We start from the raw sequence: 23,175 nt of genomic DNA, 5'->3' as shown, positions 1-23,175 counted from the left end.
CAACTGGCCCTCAAAGCTGCTTCCACACCTTCCCTCCCAGGCTCACGGAAGTGCAGTGATTCTGAATGAGCCCCCAGACCGTTTCTCTTCAAGACCCTTCCTGGTAACAGATTCTCGATAATGGGGATTTACCAGGCTTGTAAAATAGAAGATAAACATTATACCCTAACATTGTTTCACATCAAGTCATTACGGAGCATGAGGAGAAGCACTCCGCTCCCCTGAAAGGCAGCTTCCCCGAGGGTTACATGGCAGGGTCGGCAGTGGCCTCTGAGGAACCCCCATGCGGGATCTCCTTGCCCGCACCGTCCCGCCTTCCGCTCAGCATCTGCAACGGCCCAAGCTGTGGATCCGTACAGGATCTGACGGTGATCCTTTTGTCCTGATTGTACAAAAGGTGATGGGGTGGATAGAAGTGAGCAGGAGAATTTAAAGTCCCTTGAAATTTCTAGTTCAGTGTTGTAAAAATATCATTTGAGAACATTTAAATAGACATTTGTGCTCATGCCTTAAATTTAGCAGAGACTTAATAGCGTTGAACTTGTTTGGCCCGTGAGTGCAGTTTATTCTGGAACTTGAGAACTTTTCAAAAGAGTGATCGAACACAGCCCCTAAATATCTCTGGGCTGCATCTGTGTCCTGTGGGGGGTGTTTGTGCCCATACATATGTATGGCCATATGCGAGCGTTAAGAAAACTCGGGCATGTACGTGCAATTTGTCGGTTGTCTGCAGTGAGTTTCACTCCCAGGCTGGCGCCCCCGTCGCCGCCGGCTCACCTCTGGGCCCCCAGTGCTGAGCAGGAGGCGGTCAGAGAGAGCAGAGCTCACTCGGCTCCAGCCTGGCCCAGCGCCACAAGGAAGACCGGCCTTCCACAGCCCACCAACCCCCCAGCTCCGGCCACTTAATGGGGCCCTTGGCCCCAGCACTCGGCCTTTCCTGGCACCACCAGAGGATGATGCCCCTGAGGCCTTGGTGGGATGAAGGCCCTGGGCGAGATCCCCTCTCCTCCCCCTCCCAGCCCCCCTCTCCCTGGAAGCAGAAAGCCATGACTGTAAATAGGGCTCCCCAAGCCAGGCCCCAGCCTACCGGGGCCCATGAGAAGCTTATTTGCCAACCCCAGGCCCCTTTCCACTGACCCACAGGCACCCCCGCCTCCAGGAAGCCACCCCGGGGTCCACAGCTTCCCGTGGGACCTGAGGCCACCGGTGTCCTGCTACAGCCCTTGTAAATAGCGCCCCCCGCCCCCGGCCTTGTTTTCCCTGGGGTATGGTACGAGGGACTTTGCTGTTTTTATCTCTAATAAAAAAAGAAAACAGTAGGTTTGTTAGGAAAAAAAAAAAAAAGAAAGCGCTCACTGGGTGCCGTCCGTCCCGCCTCTCCACAGGCCGTGTGGGCATCTCTGAAGCGTTTGGTGGCCTCACGCTCAGTCCCGGACATTGATGCATGTCTGTGGTTGCCCCTCCAGGTACTGGGCCTGTCCCAGGGCAGTGTCAGTGACATGCTGTCGCGGCCGAAGCCTTGGAGCAAGCTCACCCAGAAAGGCCGCGAACCCTTCATCCGGATGCAGCTCTGGCTGAACGGCGAGCTGGGCCAGGGTGTCCTGCCCGTGCAAGGGCAGCAGCAAGGGCCAGGTACGGGCAGCCCCTCCCTGGGCTCCTGCAGGAAGGGGGAGGGGACATGCGCAGGGGGAGGCCACCAGCCGCGCCTGGGGGCACCTTCCTCCACAACCTGTTGCCGTGTGGCTGACTTTAGTTTTTCAGAGACAGAAAGCTGTACCTAGCTAATTTTATAAGCAGCAGAAAATGAGTTACTAATTAAGAAAATGCTGTTTATACATAAATATAGGTAAAAGTCAAGTAGCTAAATCAGGGAATCGGGGAAGGAAACCAGCCAAAGATGCAGGTGAAGGATACGATGGGCTCCAGCTCTTGCCTGCGTGTACCCTGAGTTCTGGCCCTCCTGTAAGAGGGGGCCTTTGGGGCCCTTAAGCTGTCCACGCTCTGCTGCACTCAGTGCATTAGGAAGCTTTAAACCCCTGGGGTTTGTGTCCCCATTTAATTGTAACCCTTTGTCTTATTCAGTCCTCCATTCCGTGACGTCACTGCAGGATCCCCAGCAGCAGGGCTGTGTGAGCTCAGGTAAGCAGCGATTTCTGTTGTTTTATATGAAATACTTCCCTCCCCGATGCCCCTCCCCCCCGTCCTCTGGTCTGAGCGGGGGGTTCTCCGGGGACCCCTGGTTCTGGATCTGGTGAGCAAAAAACAGCGTATCAGGCTGGGATGCTAGGGTCCCTGTGGTCCCGGTTTCTAATGGACACGGGGAGAGTCGGCAGCTGCGTGAGGGTCTCCTCCGGCCTTGCTCGCCACCAAATTCTTTCATCAGCCTGTGGCATCTAGGTGCCCAGGACCGGGGCTGGGGTCCAAGTCAGAGACAGATCCTGTACTCTCGGGGGCTTCCGTCAAACAGGAGGGGATGGGGACCTCTCCCAGCAGGGTCATGACGGGGAGAAGCTGAGTCCCTCCAGAAGACCTTGGGGCCACCTGCAAGCAGGAAGGAATGGGAAGAAGGAAGCCACTAGGGCTGTGAGTGGGAATCCAGCCCGGAGGCAGGTGACGGAGGGCCTGCTATGCAGGTGGCCAAGACGCTTGTCGGCCTGTGGTTGGCATGTGGCACCCCCAGGTCTTTGAGCCGGCGTTTCTGTCCCACGGACCCCTTGCAGTGGCACCGCGTTCCTGGCTGTCCTCGGGTGTCCACCCTGCGCCCCTCAAGCTCAGCGCGTTGCTTCCTGGCTTCCGGAACAGCTCGCATCTTGAGCTGCTCCTCTGTTCCCTTTTCTTTTTCTAAACACGTGAATTAGTCTCTATATCCCATTGATTCATTGAAAACTCAGAGCTCAGGGAGGAGCGTGAAGCCCGCCAGCCGGCTGCAGGTTTTATGAGGGGAAATGTGTGCAGTGTGGGGAACAGCTGGGTGCCAGCACCCCTCAAGATGCCGAGCCCACACACAGATGCAGCCCGAGTGGGTGTCGGCCACAGTGGGCACAGTTGAGTTTGCATTTTGGGTGCTCCTCTTGATCTTGTCCAAAACGGGGGGCGGAAGGCAGTATCTTACCCGAGTCGTTGGTCTTCTTGGCCAGACCTCTGAATGGAGCACTTGGTCCGGCTGAAGAGGAACCACGCATACTTCCCCCTCCTGTCTGGGCGCGTCACCTTCAGTAGCAAGTCCCGGAGAACTTAACACAGCACTGGCTCGCATTCTAGATGTATCAGGGCAAATAACGCACGGGCTTTTTTGTGCCAGAGTTTAGTAGACATTTGCGTGGAAAATTAGCCTCGCCTCTTGCTTGCCCCGACGGAAAGTTGGCCTCTCCTTAAGAGTATTCGTTGCCCCAACAGAGTCAGGACTACACTTGACAGATCGTGATAAATGTATTTTAGATCAAAATCAGTTGTTCCTGGGGCGCCTGGGTGGCTCAGTCAGTTAAGCGTCCGACTTCGGCTCAGGTCATGATCTCGTAGTTTGTGAGTTTGAGCCCCACGTCGGGCTCTGTGCTGACAGCTCAGAGCCCAGAGCCTGCTTCAGATTCTGTGTCTCCCTCTCATTCTCTGCCCTTCCCTTGCTCATGCTCTGTCTCTCTCTGTTTCTCAAAAATAAAGATTTTAAAAAATGTAAAAAAAAAAAATCACCTGTTGCTAAATAAAACAGGAAATCTCTTGCAGTTCCTAGTCAGTTATGATCGATGCCAGAATCTTCTCTGGGTGCAAACGCATGCTTGAAGAATGGCCTCCCGCTCTTTATTGTCTAGCAGGTATTTGCTGTTGTGCTTGGAATGTCTGTTGTCACATTTCCAGCATAGGGAAACCACACTGGGCCCTTCGGGGGGGACTTAAGTGGTATCTGTATAACAAGATATATTATGAATTCATATATATTTATGAAATAAGGCGACATGTAGGACTCTTGGAGAGTCTACAGATTGGCGGAGGCAGGGAGCCTCTGGGTCAAAGTGAGCACCGAGGAACTTTCCAGCGGTTTCTGGAAAGACGTGGCAGGCGGGCCTCTCCCTGCGTCATCCCGGCAAGACGGGGACAGACTGCAGACTGCTCACCTCGCACCTCATTGTCCGTCAGCAACCTGGAAGTCGCCAGTAGAAACACTGATTATGGGGATTGTGGGGGAGAAGACGGAAAAATATTTCTTACATTCTAGGAAAATACAAATTTTTAACACAACGGTAGCGAGACAAAACCCTTTCTCTGGATCAGCAAAGATGAAAAAAAAGTGCCTATCAAAGTGAAAAGAAATCATGGCGGCCAGATCGTGGGTGGTAGTTTTCCTTGTGTGCAACTCCTTTACTACCGGTGTGTCCTCCTCTCGAGAGTGTTTCTGAAAATCAAAGTAGCGGAGCTTTTCAGTTTGTGGGATTTTGATTCGAAAAAGAATTATTTTATAATGATGAGTATCACTGTATCATTGGGACGATGCCCAGAGGGGCTCCAGAATCTTCCTCAACAAGAGTAGAAAGCAAGCATCTCCGAGGAACCTGCCGTGAAGCCGTGCTGTCCCAGAGGCACGTTCACAAAGCCTCCGGTGCTGGGATGTCCCCGGGATTCTGGTTATCTCTTCCCACCGTGGCTACCATGGAATCCTGCCCGGAGGCCCCCGGACCCAGAAAGGTGCTGTCCTTGGCAATGGCCCCAGGAGGCCCGTGCCAGAGGTTGCTCAGCGTGGTAGAAGCAGACGGCTACAGGGAGGTCATTCCAAGCCTCGGTTGGTCAGTTCCTGGATATAGGGGAGACATGCTCCGCGTCTGAGCGGCCAGTCTCCCGAGCTGGCCTGGCGGCGAGAGTGGCCCCCCAGATGTGCAAGAGCCTTGGGAGACCGGCCTTCCGTCCCCGGCCCTGCAGTGAGCGCCCACGGTCTCCTGGCAGAGAACAAGCGGGCTCAGCGCAGGGCTCTGTGCTCAGTTACCATGGCGATAAGATGCCCGGGAGTGGAGTGGCGTCACTCATCTGAACAGCAAACTGCTGACACAGGAGTCTGTGTGCCTCGCTAGAGGACCCCCGTCTGCCTCTTTGTGCAGAGCGCTGCCGCCCCTCGGGTCTCTGTTTTCCGGAACGATCTGCGTGGCAGGCTCGCTGATGAGCTTCACGAGGAGAAAGAGAGACCGAACTTTTAATTACAGTGCCACTTCCTCTCCCTGAACGGAGCCATTCCTGAAATGTCCCTTTCATGATCTGAGCGGCAGGGTGACGGCCTCGGGCGTTCAGGAGGGTTGACGCCGTTTCCCGCTGGAGACCTGTGCTTTTTCTTAGACGCTGTGGGCGCCTCAATGAAGAGTTCGGGGGGCAGAGGGTTCCGTGTCGATCACATGAGTTAACTTCCAAGAAAAAAACGGGTTTTGAAGGCCCGAACTTCAGATCAGGTACTCGTTGATTGGTTCCCAGCCAGTCCGGTTCTCTACAAACACTTCTGAGTTGGTTGCTTTCAGAGTTCCCAGGGCCTTGGGGATGCGAATCAGTAGTTCTGTGCAGGGTCATCTTTGATCTAATACGGTGAACACATTTGAAGACAGTCCCTTGGAGACTGGTCCCCTGCTTCTTCCCCTTGTCTGTCTTCCACCCCAGGTATCCTGCATCAGCCGACCTCATACATGATGGATCGAGGCGCTACCGAAGGAGGGAGGGGCCCCGTAAGGGGTGTCCTCCCCCCTCCCCTCCGCAGCCCGTGAGCAGATAGGGAGGTAGGAACATAGATCAGTAGGCAGATTCAATCTAGTAAACCGCTGGATTTTTTTTTCCCCATTTTCGTTCCCTATAGCTCATTTTACATTCACAGTTCCTTAGTGTGATTAATCTCTTTGCCCCAAGGGAAGGAAGGAGACAAGAGACAGTCTAAAAGGGGGAGGGGGGAGAAAAGGGAAAGGAACAGATTTTCCCAGATGCCATGTTAGGCATTACATCACAAGCACTAGCAGTGAGCGGCACCTTGTAACTTTTGAACATGAGAGCATTTTGTTAGCGCGGTTAATAAGCTTCCACACCACCTTCAGGTGGATTGTTGCAAACCGCATTAGCCAGAGGATGCCCCAGTCTCCTTGGATTCGTTCTGCAACATCCAGTTTTTTTCCCAGCATGTGAGTCAGGAGCTGTGGGTCTGGGTCCTCTGCACCCGTGGAGAATTCCATGGCTTCGCGTCACTGTTGTCACTCAGCAGAGCGTCAGCTGCTTCAAGGAGACAGCTGCCACAGCGGTTTGAACGTGGGTGGCCTCACACACCCAGGAGAGATCCGTGGCCACAGCCCCTGGTTAGGGACGGGCCAGCATTCCTATGTGATACGCACAGTGGCTCCTGCTTGGTGCCCACGAGATGACCAGGGAAATCTGTCCGGGGTTTTAGCACTTTGAACTCCACAGTGGGATTCTCAGGCAGGCATTTAGATAGCTTGTTAATGGGGAACGCCAGAAAATTCCGTGGCACTCGTCATTCTGTGCCTTAGACTTGATTTGATTTGACTTTTTTTCTTTCTCTTCTGTCGAAATACATCAGTGATAGTAACTGTCGGTTGTCTCTAAAAAGAATTTCTCTAAGCCCTGAAGAGATTTGTATATAACCAAACGATTTATGCCTGGCCACAGAGAGCAGATGGAAAACAAAAGAGAATTCTGGAAAGCCACCTGTGAACTAGAGAGTGCCCTTCCGTGAGGAGAGGAGCTGGCGGGGAGGGGGCTGCCTCCGATCCCTGGCTCAGCGCTCAGCCTTGTACACCCACCTATGGACGAGACGGGGTGATGCAGTAGCCGGGAGAACTCCATGCGCCCTGTGTTCCTTTCTTTCCTGGTTGTAACCTGCATTCAGATGCTTGTGTTCTATCGAGAACGCCGTAATAAAGGAACGAGGTCAGAAAAGACAGGTTTCTAGATTCAGACACAGCCTGCCTCCCTGTTGTCGGCATATGTGGGTGCGGGCCCCATGGTGCAGAGAGAGCCCTGCGGGGGAGCTGGGCCGTCTAGGGCAAAGGGGTCAGGGAGGAGAATGCTGCAGGTACAAGGTTCATAGACCGGGAAGCACGTGGATGTGCAGAACCTTTGAAAAAGGTGAGAGGCCTCGAATGCAGAGCACTTTTTTTTTTTCCTTTTAAAATGACAGTAGGAGAGTAGGATACCGGAGGTGTTTTGTCTTTCCTGTGTGTGGTCTGCCCTCGGCTGTGCCGCCTGGAGGCTTTTGCAGTAAGAAGAAGCATGTGGGGGCGCTTGGGGGGCTCAGTCGGTTAAGCATCCAACTCTTGGTTTTGTCTCAGATCATGATCTCAGCGTTCGTGAGTTCAAGCCCCACATCAGGTTCCATGCTGTCAGCATGGAACCTGCTTGAGAGTCTCTCTCTCCGTCTCTCTCTCCGCCCCTCACCCACTCACTTTCTCTGTCTCTCAAAATAAATAAAAAGAAGAGGAAAAGTGTGGAGGCGGGACAGAAGGGAGGCTCCGTGCCCTTTCAGGGGGACCTCAGTGACCTGCTCCCCCTCTAATGGTGATGTTGGGCCTGAGTGCAGACCTGCTGCCTCTCATAGCAACATGCTTCTCACCCCCAACCCCCATGGTGGCTCTTTCTTGCGAGGAGATGGCCTGATGAGTGGCACAGCCCACCCGAGCCTTCACCCACCCCGTCCAGAAAGATCAGATAATGGAGGGGAGAAACTCCTCACCTCAGAGCTGAGCCACTGGACCCCAGGGAGCCAGGTTCTAACGCAGAAAGAGCTTCCGCCCCAGACCGTGGGAGGGGCAGGTGAGGGGTTCCAGACGCGGTGAGCGGCGTCGCCTCTGGTATGCAGAGCACTGGAATGGCATCAGCAGTGGCTGGATTGCGCAGGCGGTAGGGGGTGGAGGGGTGGACAGTTCAAGTAGAAATGGTCCAGGGCTACCAGGTGGGCCTGGGGAGCTCAAGGCATAGAGGGAGAGAATGTGGCATGAGCTGGTGGGCGATGATGGCCCAAAGGTCCTTTGGCCCCATATGGGGAAGGGCCTTGTTCAAACAGACGCTGAGCTGAGGAGGCCGTGAGCCTGAGGAGCACGTGCCCCAAAGCCACCCAGGCCTGAGACCCTCGGCTGAGGCAGGGCTTAGGGAGCTTCCCACCAGGACCTAGAAGGTTCTGTCCTCGCCTTGGGTACAGTGGAGGTCTCCCCTGTGCCTGCCAGGACTGTCTAGGAAACCGTGCTCCATGCATTTCCTTCCAATTAATGTCTTTCAAAGATGGTCAGCTTTATCTCAGCTGAGCTCGGATGACAAGGGGTTTGGTCGTTCTAGAGCTGACCCTTCAAATACCAATGAGATTCCGGCTGGGGCACAGCAAGCCCGAGAGGGGCCTCTGCGGGGGATCCCATCCCAGGCCACGCCGCAGAACAGGAGGGTGCCCTCTCTCGAGGCCCCTCGAAATGTGACCCGTTGGCACCTTCCCCTAGTGCCTGCGCACGCATGTGCTGCTTTATGGGCTTCATCATGGGGGCTGGTCATGTGACCAGAAGCAATGTTAATGCGGGGAGAAGGGAGTGGAGGCCTGGCGCCGCCTGCCCTCGCCCGGAGCGCACTGTACCTGCGGGCCACATGTAGGGTTTGCTCTCAGGCAGCGGACGTCGGCCTCACCATTCCTGGGAAAGACTGCTCCCGCGTAAGTCAGCCCCCAAAGTCCGTGTTCCCAGAGTGGGGTTTGCCACCATGCCTCTCCAAGAAAGAGACAGAGAGAGGAGAGAGATTTGAGTAACTCATGGTAAGAGATTTGACTTTTTTAAAAATTACGATTTGCAGGGTTTTCTTGAATAAACGAAGTGTACACCGTGATTATAAAATCCAAGATTCCAAAGGACTTACACCCCTTTTTAGAAAATAAGCTGATCTCTGTCAGTGAAACTTTGGCTCAGGTCGTGATCTCACAGTTCTTGAGTTTGAGCCCCTCGTCACGCGCTCTGTTTCTCCCGTGCTCACGCGCACTCTCTTTCAACAATAAGTAAAGATTTAATTAAAAAAACAATAATAGGGGCGTCTGGGTGGCTTAGTCGGTTAGGCGTCCGACTTTCGCTTGGGTCATGATCTCGCGGTTCGTGGGTTCGAGCNAAATGTGACACAGAGACCCAAAGCCAGCAAATGGTGTTGGGAAAATGGCACGGACAGACTTGCTCGATGCGGGGCAGCCATAACGTTTTACTTTATAAAAGAAACCACAGTGTCCATGAGGCACAATAAGGCAAAGCCTAATAAAATGAAGTATGCCTGGGGGCGCCTGGGTGGCTTAGTCGGTTAAGCGTCCGACTTTCGCTTAGGCCATGATCTCGCGGTTCGTGGGTTCGAGCCCCGCGTCGGGCTCTGTGCTGACTGCCAGCTCAGAGCCTGGAGCCTGTTTCAGAGTCTGTCACTCCCTCTCTCTCTGACCCTCCCCTGCTCACACTGTCTCTCTCTCTCTCCTAGAAATAAATAAAACATTAAAAAATTAAAAAAAAAAAAAAACAATAATAAGTTGCCCACCCTCCCAAATCCCCAGTCCCCCAGCCACCCTCTCCAGATTCCCAGCTTCCTGCAGCTGGTCCCAGCATCTAGATACCGCTCTGCACAGAAGGGACTGTGCAGGCCCCAAGGTGCTGCGTCTCCCTTTTCTCAACCAGCAGGGTGGAGCAGGGACTTCTCAGCCCAGCGCACAAAGAATTTCCTCTTTTTACAGTTACCAGGAATTCCCATATCTGGATATACCGTATCTTATTTAGCCAGTTCCTAGTGAGAGAGACTTAAATTGATTTGAACAGCAAAACATAAACTCTCCTGCAGTGACCAGGCTGAAGCACGCGTGAGCAGCCGTGGGCGCAGCAGGGCTCAGCCAACTGCCGGGTCTTGTCCCCACTGAGTGACGGCCTTGGGCAAGTGACTCGACCTCTCTGTGTCTCAGACCCTTCTATAAAATGGGGGAAATACAGGACCGATCTCCCAGGCTGCTGGGGGCTTTAAATGACGTTGTGTACAAAAGACATTCAGAACCGGAGCCGCTGGGGGCGCCTGGATGGCTCATTTGGTTAAGCGACTGACTCTTGATATGGGCTCAGGTACGCAAGTTCTGGCCCCGTGTCGGGCTCTGCGCCGACAGTGTGGAGCCTGCTTGGGATTCTCTCTCTCCTTCTCTCTGCCTGCCCCTCCCCCACTCATGCTGTCTCTCTGTCTCAATATAAACTTAAAAAAGAAAGAGAGATTCAAACTCTGATTTGAAAAAAAAAAAAAAACAGGGGCCACCGTCAGAACATTTTCTCCTGCTGTTGCACCGCTGCCGTTACGTGTCCCCCCCCCCCGTGTGCGCGGAGAGCTGCAGAAGAACATGTGTGCACAGCACGTCAGGCTTCTGGCTTTCAAACAGAAGAGCAGTCCCACCACTCGCTCCCCGGGTGGAGCTCATCGGCACGAATGGCACTGGGTGGCAGCTGGCACCAGGGGTCTGCCGGAGGGGGCCTGCGTGCAGCTCTCCAGTCTCCTGGCTTCTCAGATATGCCATCCGTCTTTGGAAGCTGCCTGTCCATCTACCGTCCTGTAAAGTTGATCCCAGATCCTGAGCTTCCAGAATGAAGGCTGCAGGTTATATCGCTCATGCCACGTGCGGCCACACGGCGTGGAACCAGGCCACACCACCCGGATAGAGGAGCCACTGACGGCACAGGTGAGCGACAACGCCACACCACTCAGGTCCCCGCGAGTACCTCTGCCTGGACCTCTGTGCCGGCACCGCCTCCCTCGCCTTTCGGAGAAAGCCCTCGCAGACCCTTGTCATGGGCCTCTGGACACAACTCCCTGCCTTCCCCTTTAGGCTTTCTTTGGAAACCAGAATTTACAGTACACTGGGCATTCAGTGCAAGAAGCAAAAGTAGGTCGTAGGAGCAAATGAGGACTTGGGTTTTCAGTGCTTTGGTTCTAGGGGAAGATGAAGGAGCCAGAATGTGTAAGTGTCCGCAGGTGATTTCCACATAGGCCCGAAATTAGGAAACTTGCATATTTGTATCTTTCATGTGCCCTACACGGTGCCAGTACCTCTAATCCTTTATCAGTAAGGGGAGATGATTCCCCCCATCTTTCAGATGGAGAAAACTAAGGCTCAGAGATGAGCGGTGATGTGCCCCCATCAAAAAGATGGAAAAAGCAAACAGTGATGAGCCATGGAACCGGCCCCAGGTGAGCCATCACTCAGCCCTGAGGGCCCTATCCCCCCATGATGGATAAAGGGTCGGTCCCTGGAACTACACACTCAGAGAGAAGCCAAGGCCACATTTCAAAACCAGAAACAAAACTGGATCCAAATTAGAAACTTAAACAAATAGAAAAAAAGCAGGTCCAAAACTAAAGAAACAACAGGAAAAGCAGATACCTCCACTACCCTGGGGTACATCCCGTGTATTTCGTCCTGGGGAGCTGGGCAAGGGGAGAGGAGACGACCCAGGGACAGATCCGCGACAGAGCCAGACCCAACTTCATGCAGTTTGCAGTGGGACGTGTGTCCTCTGTCCCGCCGGGAATTCAGGTCCTTGCTGCTTTGAAGCCCTTCCCGTCTACACCCACAGAAGATACACACGGTGGCGCAGGGCCCTTTACCTTCCTGAAGGACAGGCCTGCCCTTCAGCTGTCTGGCCCTCCCCCTGCTGAGGGCCCTGAGCCAGCCCAGGACCCCAGCCCCAGCCCCGTACAAACTGGCCCCTGGGCCTCGCTCAGGGTCCGCACAAGAAGTGGGAAGGGAGCTCTGATAAGGAGCGAGCCAGGAGGCTCCATCACCGGCTTCATCTTGATTTTGTGTTTTGTTCTTCCCTTTGGAACTCGATTCCTAAATATAGCCTGAGTCTGAATTGGCAGATGTTGGTTTTGTCCTTTATGAGAGGACCAAAATTAGTCTGTCATTTGGCACTTAGATAAAGCAGCCCCAAACTGCCTTTGTACCAACTTTGCAACAAGGAGGGGACTGAAGTCGTGACATTTGTCTGATAAGGAAACTTCCTTGGAAGCTGCAGCACCTCCAAAGCCAAAGGCTGAGGGGGGAGGGGGGGGAGGGGAGCAAGCGCGTGGGCGGGCTCGGAGTCCAGAGGGACGCGCCTTCCTCCCGGCTAGACCTGCCCATCCAGGAGTTACGGTCAGTTGCATTCCACGTGGTTTAAACACCTCCCGAAATTGGAAGAGAAAATCAGTACTCCAAAGAAATAGCAGTCGGCGAGAACAGCAGTGGTGACTCTTTTGGGGAGGAAAAGACCAAGCCGCCCAGAGTGCCTGGAGCTGGGTGAGCGGCAGGGCTCCCCAGGGGCAGCAGAAAGATGTTATAATCAATTACCACATCATAACACTGATGTATGATAATTACGGAGTGTTTCTCCTGAGATAGTGCGGCGTTTGGCTGGGATACAGTTCTTTCATGGTCCACTGCCTGATTAATATGCAAATAATAGGCTGATTGCATGATGCATGCAGAAAATGAGTTCGCCGATAACAGGAGCACCGAAGCGGGAAGATGATAAATTGCTTTTACTGACTGTCCTACATTAAGTACCCTTTCTCAACAATTTCATCACAAATTAAGTAAAGCAGTATGGAGAGATTAGGAGGATGTGTAAAATAACGTACCTTAATAGCTTTTCTAATACCATCGTGTACAATGGAGACCTTACTGGGTCTGCTCTGCACGGCCCGGGGCCCATGTAGAGCCAGATCCGGTGACCGGCCTGAGTAGTGTCGGAAAGCTGGGTCCCAGCCACCCACACTGGCACGTTCGGTGCCGGCCATCGGCCCCGGATCCTCTAAGGAACATTCCGTCACAGCCCAAACATCATTGCCCACAGGCCAGGCTGCCTGGCAGTGTTATTGAGAGGGGACAGGCTGCCCTTGGGGCAGATGCTAGAGCCTCTGCACATATGGACGCTTCGAAGCCTGCTGTCCACCACGTGCCTGGGGAAAAGAGGGTTTCCGAGCCGCAGGCCTAGAAAGTGCAGAAATAAACTAATATCCAAACCCACCTCCGACGCTCAGAAATCTGGGGAAACGAGTCCACCCTTGGAACAGAGGTGCGACCAGCCTACCGGAGAATAGGAATACAGGTGAAGGATGGACAGGTTTGCCCGAAGCCAGAAACAGAGCTGTGGAGAAAAAGCGAGGACGCGGGCACACACACTCATACGCGCTCAGAGTGATTAATCTTTGATTACAGCAAAGCAATTTAACTAGAGGGTTTGTTTTTTCGCATCTCAGTAATATATATTTAGACTGTTTGTATGACATACATTTTCTCTTAATGCACAGGGACGCATTGATAAGTGTTCATACACACAGCTGGTTCGGTAATAAGGTTATTGAAGGTAATTTGAAAGTATTATTTCTAAATCAGTATGGATCTGCAGAAAAGCTGGAAGCTGGGAGAACACCGAGCTCCTGAGGCAGGGCCAGCAGTGTCACCTGGTGCAAACTTTCGCCAGACTGAGTTCACTGCAGAAGGTGAATTGTAATTTAAGGAGGGTTTTTAATTTTGAACTGAATTAAACAAATGCTGAAGTCCGGAACTCTGCTTTTGGTGCGCACGTTTCCCTTAAGAGCTTATAAGACGCGCACCAGACATACGATGCTCCCTGAGAGAGGGCAGACAGGCGCCCAGAATCTTCCGCGGAGCCCACGCCAGCACTGCCTCAGCTGCAGGGCTACACCACCCGGGTCAGCCCGGGGTTGCCGAAAACGTCTCTCCCTTGTGCTCTGTCCCAGCATGGGAGAGAAGAGAGTGGAAAACTATCTCGAGAGTGAAAGAGGCACCGCGTTGCACAAGGTGGTGTCGGGTGGGAGGAGCTGAGCATCCGTAGGTCTCCGGGAGACAGCGCGATGGCGGTCACAGAGGCTAGGGTCTCTTGCACCTGTGTGCGGAGAGCCAGGCGGAGGCACCCAGCGGAGGACGGTCCTGCCTCCCATCTCCCACCACGGGTGGACCGCCACCACCAGACCCAAGAACGCAGCGCCGCCTTCAGTGAATGGCACCCAGCCTTGAACTCAGCCTTGACTCCCCAGGGCTGCTCCCTTCAGTGAACAACAGCCCTGTTCCCCTGGCCATCTCAGCCAAACACTGGCACTCCATCTTGATCATTCTCTCCCTCTCATGCACCCTCCCAAACACACTCGGGTACGCGCGCGCGCATGCGCGCACACACACACACACACAGTTTCTGTTTCCTAAGTACCTCGCAGAGTTTTTTTCTTTCCATTCCCTCAGCCCCCACCCTGGCCCAAGCTTCGAAGCCATCTTCCCAGATGGCACATCCGGCTGGGGCATCCCCTCCCCTGCTTCACTCCTTTCTCCAGGGTCCCACCTTCTTAGTGTGTGGCCAGGCCCCCATCTCTTCTCTGCCCAGGCCTCCGCACACCTCGGCCCCTCCTCCACACCCACCCAGCCTCAGCTCCGGGGTCACGGTGTCCCCCCATAGCCCCATCCGGCCCTCGCCTCAGGGTCTTCCTGACTGTGACTTGCTTAATGACGTCTACCTGGCTCACAGCCAGGGTACCCCTATCCCCTAGCACCCTGCCTGGCACCTAGAGGGCCCCCTCACTGAATGGAAGTCACAGGCCCTCTCTTCAAGTGGCTCAGAAGTCAAGTTTGGGGAGGTAGGCTAATCGTAGCTCAAGTTAAATAACAACCTTGCTTTCGTGTCGCTGTAAGAGTCCCTTGGGCAGGCAATAAGAAATGTCTCTTTCACACACATAGCCCGGTACGTGCTGTGTGCCCCAGCTGCTGCCTCACCCCACCCCTCCTCCCAGCCCGCCCAGCGCAACCCAGTAGTATCAGGTCTGCGGGAGGGAAAGCACCGATGTTTCCTATCACAGAAGAAACCAGGACCGACAGATACTACTTCCCTGCCTGGGTCCTCCCCAGGGCTTCCTGCCCCAAACCTCCGTCTGGTTACTCCTTTCTGCCTCTGGAAAAAACATACGATTTGGTAGGTTTGCTGAGATTTTCAGCGATATAAGGCAGTGCCCAGGTAGGCTTGGAGCCACAGCAGTTTGCCAGCCCAAGGAGGGTACAGTGTGTGCTGAAGCTTGATGCCACCGCCTGTTTGAGAATGGACCTTTCCTGCGGGTGGGGGAGACCCTTGGGAACGGGGGCCGAGGCGGCCCCTAACTCCCCTGGGGTGTCAGACGTGGGCCTCGGCCCTCAGGAACAAGGCTGTTTTGTGCAGATACACCTTAGTATGTGGTTAGATTACTTCCAGCCCTTTCTCGGTAGAAAACGTCCATGGTAGGACGTGGCCGGACACATGTGGAAAGCTCGGACATCTATTAAACTCTCCATGATTTGGTGTCAAGCCTGTGCTGATCCATCAAAAGGCTACTCGTACTCAAAAACCAAAACCTCCACATTTTCTGCTGGCCTGGAGAAGTCGGCGGTAGCAGAGGGGCCACGAGTGGCTGCTGGTAGACCCGGAGGCTGGCGGAGGGCCCGTCTACACCACCCCACCGCTGGGACAGGGTGTGGCGTTGGGGACATCAGTAAGAGGTGTGGTGCAGGCCTGGTCGATTTCTGGCTGAAACACAGGAGGGCAGTTGAGCCTTGCTGACGAGAGGTGGCACGTCTCTCAGAGGAAGGCCAGGAGCCTCCACGCTTCGGCTCGGGTTTAGCAGCTCCATCACACCACCTACACCTGGACTCCGCTGAGAATCGATGCACACCGTTGGTCACGCTTTTGTGGCTTTGGAAGCTATCGGCACCGTCCGCTGGGAGGGCCTGGAGCCGGGCAGGGTCCCTCCAGGCCACCAGGGCTCCCGCTGGCCCCAGGATGCTGGCACCAGGCACTCCAGAACCTTCTGCACGCCCTCGTCCCACTGTGCAGCTGCCGCCACCAAGGCTGCTGTCCCCCTCTGGCTCCGTCCTCCACTCTCTACCTCCCCCCTACATTCCCCTTCTGCTTGATTCCCTCCCTCGCTCACATTTCCTCGTGCCGGGGCCGCGACCACACTGTGCCCCAGCTCTGTTTGCCAAACCCCCACATCTTCTCCCTCCTCTCCCATCTTTCCATACTTGTCTGTCTTTATAGTCACTTGGAATTTCCTGGCTTGGCAGGGGCTCAAAGCCTAAACTATGGACATAATGAAAAGTAGTGCATCAGACCAGCCACCAGTTAAATAATGTTTGGGTTCTTGTCAGAATGTCACAGAGTACCCTGTCATTTTGTTTCAGCAACTTGTCCTTCTGAATGCACAGTTCGCCTTATGGCATGCCAGCAGTAAAAATGTCACTTACAATAATTACTTTTTGGTGAAAATGCTTGCTGACTTCCTACCTTCAAGCTGTTTTTTACACAGTGGGGAGATAATAAGAAACGACTTTATCCTGACTGCTCAAATGAACACTAAATGGAATTTGGGTTATTATTACTGCAGATAGAGGGCTGGGTATGGAAATTGAAACGGTGGATCGGATAAACTGCAGAGAGACTTGTCTCTGGAAATTATGGCGGGTGAGGACTTGCAGTCGGCTTCGATGGAAAACTTAAAGCAGCTGTTGTCGGCCTGCTGGCTTTGGAATATAATATTTTTCATAATCCTTTTATAGTTCCTGATGCCTCCTGTGTTCCAGAGGCTCTGAGTCACTGTCTCTGCTTTCCGTATCCTTCTGTATCTTTCTTGTAATCTTACAAGCCACTCTTGCATAAGATTTGTAGGCTTGCAAAAAAGAAGAAATAAAAAGCCAACCCCAATCCGCATGGATCCCTTTTTAATGTAACACCTTGCTGTTGCTGTCAAAATTGGATAGACGGACTTCGGGGCTGGGCTTTTCAAGTATGCAGATTACCCATTTCCAATGGTCTCAGCCCTGCTGTCTGCAGACGCCTTGAAAGCAAGATGGGTGTCTGAGTTTGCTTATCCCCAGTGCCCAGCGTGGGGTTGACACAGAGTGGGTGCTTTCCGAATGCGCGAGCGAGCAAGCGAGCCAGTGGAGAGGAGTTACGCTGATACTTCACTGACTACCAGATGGACAGTGGAAACGTGGAGACTTTCTACTCTCCATCTGGTTTGGCTCCTTCTCCATCCACGTGGTCTGGACAAAGCCACATCTCCTGTCTGGGCCTCCTCGGTTTCCCTACCTGGGGTCGAGGTGTTTGTATTCCCATCGCGGGGCCGTTAGGAGAATGCGAGGCAGCCATGTGTAAATGCCCTTCCCTCGCCACGAAGTTCATTTCGGTTCCCTTCCGTCGCCCCAGTCGTGGGTTGGCTTTTGGGCGCTGACCATCTTGTTTCTCAGAGCCCTGCATGTTGACACGTGGATCGCACGCAGGTGTAGGCACGGCTCCACTGGACAGGTGGGCTATTATGAATACAGAACATCTGACTGGTTCCTGGCTGTGTCGCTGGATGTGACATCGTAAATCTGTCAAAACAGGGACATGGATGTACCTTCTGGTCCTTTCGAGGAGCGTAGTCGGTCATTCTGGCGGGCCTTAGCCCAACGCCTGGCACACAGGGACTGCACAGGAAATGATGTTAGCCTCTGTGGCGGCTGCTCTTACGAATGATGATAAAATGAGCCTCCTTAATATGGTCTTCCCCCATCCCCACGCCAGGGTGCTGCTGCTACAGCGCACCCCATCTGAACAGCACTCTGGCCAGTTACCCAGGCCCCACCATGGAAAGCACCCGTTTCTTGCCTCTTCCTCCATCTGCTCCCCACATCATCCCCTTCATCTGTCTTGAACCTAGATGTTTCTCCCCGCCCCACCGCCTGTCCACTCTGCAGCCCAGCATCTGCTCTCCCCAGACAGCACTGCAGTATCCATAGGACCCCGGGCCCCAGGCGCACTGCTCGCAAGTTCATTCTCCCCCCTGAAACAATAGGGAGCTGACTACTGGTTTCTGACTTTTTTTTTTTTTTTAAGGTTTATTCATTTTTGAGAGATAGAGCATGAGCAGGAGAGGGGCAGAGAGAGAGGGAGACATAGAATCTGAAGCAGGCTCCAAGTTTTGAGCTGTCAGCACAGAGCCCGATGCGGGTCTCGAACCCACGAACCGCGAGATCATGACCTGAGCTGAAGTCGGGACTCCCAATCCACTGAGCCACCCGGGCGCCCCTGGTTTCTGACTTTTTGACATGAGGCCTGTAATATTAAAATCCCAGAATAATGCAGTGAGCACCTGTGTTCTAACGCCCAACTCTACCCTTCCCACTTGGTCACCGTCCAATCCTTTATTTGTAAGAGAAACAAAACCTCAAAGATAGAACGGAACCCCTCTCCCTCATCCCATTGGTTCTTGAAGGCGATTCCTCCTGGATTTGCTGTGTATCATTCCTGTGTGTGGTTTTATTTATTTTATTTTAATTTTTTTTAACGTTTATTCATTTTTGAGAGAGGCAGAGTATGAGCGGGGGAGGGGCAGAGAGAGAAGGGGAGACCCAGAATCCGAAGCAGGCTCCAGGCTCCAAGCTGTCAGCATAGAGCCCGACACGGGGCTCAAACCTATGAGCGGTGAGATCATGACCTGAGCCAAAGTCGGACACTCAACCGACTGAGCCACCCAGGCGCCCCAGTTCCTGTGCATGATTTTAAGTCCTCACTGCTTTGTATCTTTGTAGCCACACAAAATATATACAGGCCCTCAACATACAAAACCGCTATGCTGTTTCATTTTGTCCCTTGCTTTGTGGGCTCCCCCGGCAGACTCTGGCTGCCGGGACGCATGGCCCAGCCCTGGCGTCCTCGCCGCTGCTTTACATAGCACGCGGTATGTTGTACAAACATGCCACCATCTGGAGACCCAGTCACCGGGTAATGGACCCCATTTCCAGTCTTTTGCTCTTCCACACAAGGCCTCAATACACACCTAGTGGCCGCTTTGAGTCCACAGAAGAGAAGCACTGCTGGGGTGAAGGGCACGCCCACCTTCTAACAGACCTTGTCCTGGCTCCCAAGTGCATGCGGGTTACAGCAGACATGGCCCCTGCACCGCCCAGCCCCCCGGGGCCTCTCTCTTTGCTTCGTGTTCTTGCCACACCACGTTTCACTCCTGCCTCAGGCCCATCAGATGTCCTGAGCAGTCTGCCGGCCTCCCTTGCCACTCCTGCCTCTCCCGACTCGCCTAGCCGGCCCCCCGCTTATGCCCACAGTGTCCCCGAAGCATCGCCCTCCCAGGGGATCTCTCTGCCCCTCAGGCCACATCAGCGTCCCCTGCCCACTGCCCCCTGTCCTACCTCGGAACCTCCATTGCCCTTTAGGTACTTGTGTTGAATGGCCGTCTCCCCGCTAGATGTGAGCCCCAAGGGGGCAGGGCCACCTCTGACCGGGCGACCGCCATATGCCCAGTGGCCTGACTCAGCAGAGGATGGAGTGAAAGAATGAACAGAATAGCATCTCTTCATTCTTTCCCAGAACTTTGTCCTCAGTAAGTTAGTGCCAAAGTATAACTTAGATACAGCAGAATTCACTCTCTGCTCGTGGAGGTGTTCCATGAGTTCTGGCAATCGAGACACAGAATAATTCCATCATCTCCTAACCCACCACCCACCCACCCCCGAAATTCCCTTGGGCCCCTTCGTAGTCTAGTCCTGTCCCCCACCCCAATCTGCTTTATGCCCCTACCGTCTTACCTTTGTCAGAATGTTATCTCCAGGGTATCCACCGGGAACTGGGGAGGAAACCGCAGTAAATCATGAGGAGAATTATTCCGAATGTAGGTTCCCTTTATATAAACAAATGTATTTCGGTATAATTTAATGACTGCTTTTGTTTTTCTCTAAAGATGTTATGCCTAAGTAATCTCTACACCCAGTGTGGGGCTTGAACTCACAATCCCAAGATGAAGAGTCACACACTCTTCCAACTAAGCCAGCCCAACGCCCCTAATTCAACTGCTTTGAAAAGAAAAAAAAAAAAACTTCCAATTTGGGTTTTGTTTCTTAGCACCCACCATACACAGGGCCGGTTCATTCCTCACTACAGTGCTGTCTGCATTTTCCAGATGAGGAAACCAGGATGTTCCCAGAAGTTGAGACTCCCACTCATATTAAAACAGGGGCTAATAAAAGTAGCCCCAGCCCCAAGTTCATATCTTTTTTTTTTTCTAATAGTTTATTGTCAAATTAGTTTCCACATAACACTCAGTGCTCATCCCCAAAGTGCCCTCCTCCATGCCCATCCCCCCCTCCCCCCCACATCCATCAGTCCTCAGTTTTTGTCAGCATTCAAGAGTCTCTCATGGTTTGCCTCTCTCCCTTTCCCCCACCATTTCCGCCCTTCTTCTCCCCCTTGTTCCTCCGTCAAGTTCCTCCTAATCCTCCTATACGTGCAAACATATGATATTTGTCCTTCTCTGCCTGACTTATTTCGCTCAGCATAACACCCTCAAGGTCCATCCATGTTGCTACACATGGCCAGATTTCATTGTTTCTCATTGCCATGTAGTATTCCATGGTATAGATAAACCACATCTTCTTGATCCATTCATCTGTTGATGGACACTTAGGCTCTTTCCATGTTTTAGCTATTGTGGAGAGTGCTGCTATGAACATTGGGGTACATGTGCTCCTATGCCTCAGCATTTCTGTATCCCTTGGGTAAATTCCTAGCAGTGCTATTGCTGGGTCATAAGGGAGTTCTATTGTTAGTTTCCTGAGGAACCTCCACACTGTTTTCCAGAGGGGCTGTACCAGTTTACATTCCCACCAACAGTGTAGGAGGGTGCCCGTTTCTCCACATCCTCGCCAGCATCTAGAGTTCTCTGATTTGCTCATTTTAGCCACTCTGACTGGCGTGAGGTGGTATCTCAGTGTGGTTTTGATTTGTATTTCCCTGATGAGGAGGGATGCTGAGCATCGTTTCATGTGTCTGTTGGCCATCTGGATGTCCTCTTTGGAGAAGTGTCTGTTCATGTCTTCTGCCCATTTCTTCACTGGGTTGTTTGTTTTTCGGGCGTGTAGTTTGGTGAGTTCCTTATAGATTCTGGATATTAACCCTTTATCTGATATGTCATTTGCAACTATCTTTTCCCATTCCGTTGGTTGCCTATTAATTTTCTGGGTTGTTTCCTTGGCTGTGCAGAAGCTTTTAATCTTGATGAGGTCCCAACAGTTTATTTTTGCTCTTGATTCCCTTGCTTTTGGGGATGTGTCAAGTAAGAAGTTGCTGCGGTGGAGGTCAAGGAGGTTGTTTCCTGCTTTCTCCTCTAGGGTGTTGATAGTTTCCTGTCTCACGTTCAGGTCCTTTATCCATTTTGAGTTGATTTTTGTGCATGGTGTGAGAAAATGATCTAGTTTCATTCTTCTGCATGTTGCTGTCCAGTTCTCCCAACACCATCTGTTAAAAAGGCTGTCTTTTTTCCATTGGATATTCTTTCCTGCTTTGTCAAAGATCAGTTGGCTGTATACTTTTGGGTCCACTTCTGAGTTCTCAATTCTGTTCCATTGGTCTATGTGTCTGTTTTTGTGCCAATACCATACTGTCTTGAGGATGACAGCTTTGTAGTAGAGGCTGAAGTCTGGGATGGTGATACCTCCCGTTTTGGTTTTATTTTTCAGTATTACTTTGGCTATTCGGGGTCTTTTGTGGTTCCATACAAATTTTTGGATAGTTTGTTCTAGTTTTGAGAAGTATGCTGGTGCAATTTTGATTGGAATTGCATTGAATGTGTAGAGTGCTTTAGGTAGTAATGACATCTTAACTATATTTATTCTTCCTATCCATGAGCATGGAATGTTTTTCCATTTCTTTGTGTCTTCTTCAATTTCCTTCATAAGTTTCCTTCATAAGATTAGTTTTCATCATACAGATCTCTTGTATCCTTGGTTAGGTTTATTCCTAGGTATTTTATGGATTCTTGTGCAATTGTGAATGGGATCAGTTTCTTTATTTCTCTTTCTGTTGCTTCATTGTTGGTGTATAAAAATGCAACCGATTTCTGTACGTTGATTTTGTACCCTGCAACTTGGCTGAATTCTTGAATCAGTTCTAGTAGGCTTCTGGTGGAGTCTGTCGGGTTTTCTATGTAGAGTATCATGTCATCTGCAAAGAGTGAAAGTTTGACTTCCTCTTTGCCAATTCTGATGCCTTTGATTTCCTTTTGTTGTCTGATGGCTGATGCTAGGACTTCCAGCACTATGTTAGTATCTTAATGTCATGCCCAGGACTCCTCCTTTTTTTTTAAATTACTTTTAATTATGTGGAGTGGAAGGAAGAAAGCCTTCATCCTTCAAAAAAGCATTGCTTGAGGGGCACCTGGGCGGCGCAGTCAGTTAAGCATTGACTTCAGCTCAGGTCATGATCTCGTGGTTTGTGGGTTTGAGCCCTGATTCAGGCCTGTGCTGACAGCCCAGAGCCTGGAGCTGCTTCAGATTCTGTGTCTCCCTCTCTCTTTGCCCCTCCCATTCTCTCTCTCTCTCCCTCAAAAAAAAAAAAAAAAAAAAAAAAAAAGTATTGTTTTAGTCAGAGGCCTCCATTTGGTGATTTTGGAGGGAAACAAAGTACTATCTTTTCTGTTGACCGCGTTTCTATTTCTGTCAAGATGGCCAAGGACAGACCTGTCCTTCCTGCACCGAGGGGCCGGCCACCTTGCTAGGCGCTCTAGAGCCTGTCTCTGTGGTGCTTCCACCAAAGTGGGCTTGTATTGGGTTAATTAGCTGCTGTGGTTCCAGTCCAGCTGCTGCAGCTCTGGGGCTTGCGGGAAACAGCTTTCTTAAAGAAATGACGCCCTCTCCAACGTGATGCTCTCAGCGTGAGGATTTGTGGCATCTCCTGTGGGGCCATTTGCTGCTGCACTTGCCCGTGTCTATCCAAACACGTGGGCCTGATTCTGCTTTGCGTGACCCAAGAGCACAGCGGTGTGCGTGCGCTCATGTGTCCGTGCGTGAATTGCCGTCCCCTAGAAGGAGCACTCCGCCTCAAGTTGTCTGTTGCAGAGTGGAGCTCTAATGCACGCCAGCCCAGCAGCACCTGCCTGGTACATGTCAAGGCCCAGCGGGGGGTTTGATCTTGAGGGCTTTGCCTTTGTCTGCGGTCATGCTCAGGAGCACAGAGGGACGCCAGTCACGTGCGGCCGGTGCCTCTGTTCGGTCGTCTCGGCATCTGCATGGCAAACATCACCACGAGTACTTGCCAGGAATGCCTGCGAGAAAGGAACGTACCGCCGTCCGGTGATTCGGGAGCCCTGTCTCGGCCGGTG

At 52.5% G+C, this 23,175-nt stretch overlaps 1 protein-coding gene across 8 annotated transcripts in view; it reads left to right on the top strand.

Moving 5' to 3' along the window:
- Positions 1–23,175, top strand: part of CUX1 (cut like homeobox 1) — a 364,880-nt gene that overhangs the window by 296,350 nt on the left and 45,355 nt on the right. For 6 of the 8 annotated variants that reach the window (XM_039243513.1, XM_039243507.1, XM_039243506.1 and 3 more), the window contains 2 exons: positions 1,467–1,632; positions 2,083–2,139. The exons of the other annotated variants lie outside the window; for them this stretch is intronic. In XM_039243513.1, coding sequence (XP_039099444.1) covers positions 1,467–1,632; positions 2,083–2,139 — 223 coding nt within the window. The remainder of the gene's footprint in view (positions 1–1,466; positions 1,633–2,082; positions 2,140–23,175) is intronic. 8 annotated transcript variants of the gene reach the window in all.

Source organism: Hyaena hyaena, unplaced genomic scaffold (assembly GCF_003009895.1).
Source record: "Hyaena hyaena isolate Hyena2069 unplaced genomic scaffold, ASM300989v1 scaffold_228, whole genome shotgun sequence".
Taxonomy (NCBI): domain Eukaryota; kingdom Metazoa; phylum Chordata; class Mammalia; order Carnivora; family Hyaenidae; genus Hyaena; species Hyaena hyaena.
This window is presented reverse-complemented; position numbering and strand designations above follow the sequence as displayed.